This window comes from Hypomesus nipponensis, chromosome 21, assembly GCF_054491055.1.
Source record: "Hypomesus nipponensis isolate SF chromosome 21, ASM5449105v1, whole genome shotgun sequence".
NCBI lineage: Eukaryota > Metazoa > Chordata > Actinopteri > Osmeriformes > Osmeridae > Hypomesus > Hypomesus nipponensis.
Window position 1 is genome coordinate 2,200,001 of NC_140381.1, and position 3,481 is coordinate 2,203,481.

Here is a 3,481-nt window from a genome sequence, read left to right on the forward strand (position 1 = left end):
TTCCACATGAAATCCATATTTATAAACCTTGCAACCTTCCCTCCCCTCCCTTCCCCTCCTTCCCCCCTCCCTCTCTTCCCCTCCAGGTGAAGTCGTCGGGGGCAAGGGCAGGGTTCACCAAGCGCAGGCGTTCGGAGCGGAAGGTGACCCGCATGGTGGTGGTGATCGTGGTGGTCTTCGTCCTGTGCTGGCTCCCCTTCTTCATCATCAACATGGTCAACCTGGTCAGTGCCGCTCCTCTCCACCAGTCACTCTCCAGTCACTCCTGCCCTCCTCTGCCCTCCTCTCCACCCACACCTGCCCTCCTCTCCACCCACACCTGCCCTCCTCTCCACCCACACCTGCCCTCCTCTCCACCCACACCTGCCCTCCTCTCCACCTACACCTGCCCTCCTCTCCACCCACACCTGCCCTCCTCTCCACCTACACCTGCCCTCCTCTCCACCCACACCTGCCCTCCTCTCCACCCACACCTGCCCTCCTCTCCACCCACACCTGCCCTCCTCTCCACCCACACCTGCCCTCCTCTCCACCCACACCTGCCCTCCTCTCCACCTACACCTGCCCTCCTCTCCACCCACACCTGCCCTCCTCTCCACCTACACCTGCCCTCCTCTCCACCCACACCTGCGCTCCACTTTCCCGTATCCAACCCTCTCCCCCCTCCTTGTCTCCAGGTGGTGATCATCCCAGAGTCCAGCGTTACCGCGGGGATCTACTTCTTCTCTGTCATCCTGTCGTACGCCAACTCCTGTGCCAACCCCCTCCTGTACGGCTTCCTGTCCGACAACTTCAAGCAGAGCTTCCGGAAGGTTCTGTGCTTGAGGAAGACCAACGGCGTGGAGGACGGAGACCCCAGCGCCACCCCCGGGCGAGCCACGGAGAAGACCACCACCCACGACTCCTCCTTCCTCACCCCCCGCGGCCGGAGGGCCGGAGCGGGGGCGCAGGGAGGGGCGGAGGGGGGAGGAGGAGGGGGGGGGGGAGGGGGGTTGCAATGGACACATCCCCCTGAGCTGCCAGGTACGGAGTGCATGAGGGGGGCTATGACGAGGGAGAAGTGTGTGTGTGTGTGTGTGACACACACAGTCTGTATGTGCACGTGTGAGGGATGTGGGAGGAAGAGAGAGAGAGATATGGAAACAGCTTGCACCCAATCTGCTCAACGTGACAGTCAGAACAAGTTGTGTGTGTTTGTGTGTGTGTGTGTGTGTTTGTGTGTGTGTGTTTGTATGTGTGTGTTGCCTTCTGTTGCTGTTATCTAGAGGTGGAATCAAACCCCTCAGGGTGACAGGATGACTGTGATTCGCCAATTCATGCTGTGAACTCTCTCTCTGTCTCCCTCTCTCATTATCTCTCTCCCCCCTCCCCCTCTCTGTCTCTACTACAGGTCTCCCCCCACCTCCTGGCCGCGCCCACTTCCCATGGCTCCACCCCCCACCCCTCCCCATCCCTGTTCCCGGCTGCCGCGGTATCCGTCACCGCGCCCCTCGTCATGGAGACCAGCACCTTGACAACCCCGCCCTCCTCCGCCTCCGCTGCCCACCGAGAGCTCTGAACCCAGACAGGAAGCCAGACCTCGTGACCACTTCCTGTTGGTGGTGGGTAGGGGGTGTGGGGAGTCATGCCTAGGAGGCGGAGGAGTAGAGGGAGGAAGAGTAGGAGGAGAAAGGAGAAAGCGAGGGATGAAGGAGAGAGGGAGTGACAGGAAGGGTGGTGACAGCAGTCTGCCGTGGATCTGCAGCATGAGTCAACTGCAGATGGTTGATCGTCCCTCTGACGATCTGTCCATCTCTCTTCTCCTGTCCTCTCCTGGGTCTTCATCACGTTCCTGACCCTTCCACTCCTCCAGTCCTCTATCCCTCCATTAACATGCTTCCATCTTTCCGTCTATCTATTCTTCTAACCCCCCTCCCCGCCATCTCACTGTTCTGCCAAGTGCCTTTCATACAGATAATTAATATGGCCCACAATGTAATTATCACAACCAAAGGTCTCTATCTCTCTCTCCGTCTCTGTTTATCTCTTCCTCTTTCACCAACACCAGTACCATCTTATCCTGAACCTAGAACTCACACTTGGCCAACAAACTACAGTAGAACCTGTACAGATTCTAGAACCTACAGAAATTAGAACTCAAAGTTCATCTGGAATTTGGTCAACAAAGAAAAGACTGCACACGATCACTTGCAGGGCAGTCCAGGGAGAAACACATAACATTTAGTCATTTGGCAGACGCTCTTATCCCGGGCGACACACAGGAAGTACAGGGTCATTCCCCCCCGAGGCAAGTAGGGTGATTACAATAGCCCGCTTCCCAAACCGCTCGGCCATTTGACCCCATAACAGTAGTTATGTCACAGTTTTTCACCCCAAGTTTCTCTGACACTACAGGGGGCTCCCCTGCACCACCCCAACAGGCAAACAACACTTCAGTTACTCCACTGCACTCAAACCAATGACATAATATGACTGTGTACCTCCGCTTGTGTAACTTGATATATTCATTTCTGTTAACCTTCTGAGACAGTCTGTGTCCTACGACGACATGTGTTTACGTGAAGTGGCTTTCTGTGCCGACGATCGCTCCAGTGCGCTCTTCAAAGAAACCTACCGGAAGCTTCTGCTGACGGATCCGTCTGAGATGTGACTCGACGCTTTGACAGAAAAACGTGACCTCCTGTCTTCTGTGGACTGATGCTATAGTGCTTTCTAAACGTGCTCAGTGTTTGTGTCTTTGTTAAAATGTGGTCTGTTGCTCACTTTTCCAGGGTGCGATGCTCTTAAAAAAAGGTTGCTGGGCTACATGACTTAGCCAATCATGTGCCAGAACAGAGAGAGAGAGAGAGAGAGAGAGAGAGAGAGAGAGAGAGAGAGAGAGAGAGAGAGAAAGAGAGAGAGCAGCACCATCTCAGTGATTCATTGTAAATAACATTTTTGATCAGGCAATTGCCAGGTCACCTCAACTGTGAACCATCCACTCAGGGGTCCTTCACTGTGAGACCCCAAACAAAAACAAAGGTGAAACTTTTTGTTTCACCTTTGTTTTACCTAGCAACCGTGCGCTGATTGGCTGATTAAATTAATATGGAATTCAATTAAACCTCAACCACACGAAGTCAATGATGTGACTAAAAATAGTTTTGGGGGTTGAGTTAGTTTCTGTGTTGCGTCGTTGATGCTTTGTCATCATTGGCTTGCCTATAAACACGTTTTTTGTTGGTTACTGAATGTTCTAGTACTAGTTAACTTTGGAATAAAGGGTTATATTCATCCTGTCTCAGTCTAACCTGGTCTCTTCACGATGCAGTGTGTGTGTATGTGTGTGTGTGTGTGTGTGAGTATGTGTGTGTGTGTGTGAGTATGTGTGTGTGTGAGTATGTGTGTGTGTGAGTATGTGTGTCCATCCCAACTCCTGATCCCTCCCACAGGGAGTCCTTAGCACACCACACACACACACACACACACACACAAACACTAT

General features: G+C 53.5%; 1 protein-coding gene and 1 long non-coding RNA gene across 2 annotated transcripts in view; both read left to right on the forward strand.

The window, feature by feature from the left end:
- Positions 1–962, forward strand: part of sstr5 (somatostatin receptor 5) — a gene marked incomplete at its 3' end in the record, with an annotated part of 4,729 nt that extends 3,767 nt beyond the window's left edge. The window contains exons 4-5 of the mRNA XM_084685917.1: positions 87–224; positions 678–962. Of these exons, the coding sequence (XP_084542043.1) occupies positions 87–224; positions 678–962 (423 nt within the window). The remainder of the gene's footprint in view (positions 1–86; positions 225–677) is intronic.
- Positions 963–977: 15 nt separating this feature from the next.
- On the forward strand, positions 978–3,278 carry LOC146237379 (uncharacterized). Its single transcript, XR_014740601.1, has 3 exons — positions 978–1,023; positions 1,391–1,601; positions 2,531–3,278. It is a non-coding gene; the product is annotated as an uncharacterized LOC146237379 (long non-coding RNA).
- The last annotated feature ends 203 nt before the right edge of the window (positions 3,279–3,481 follow it).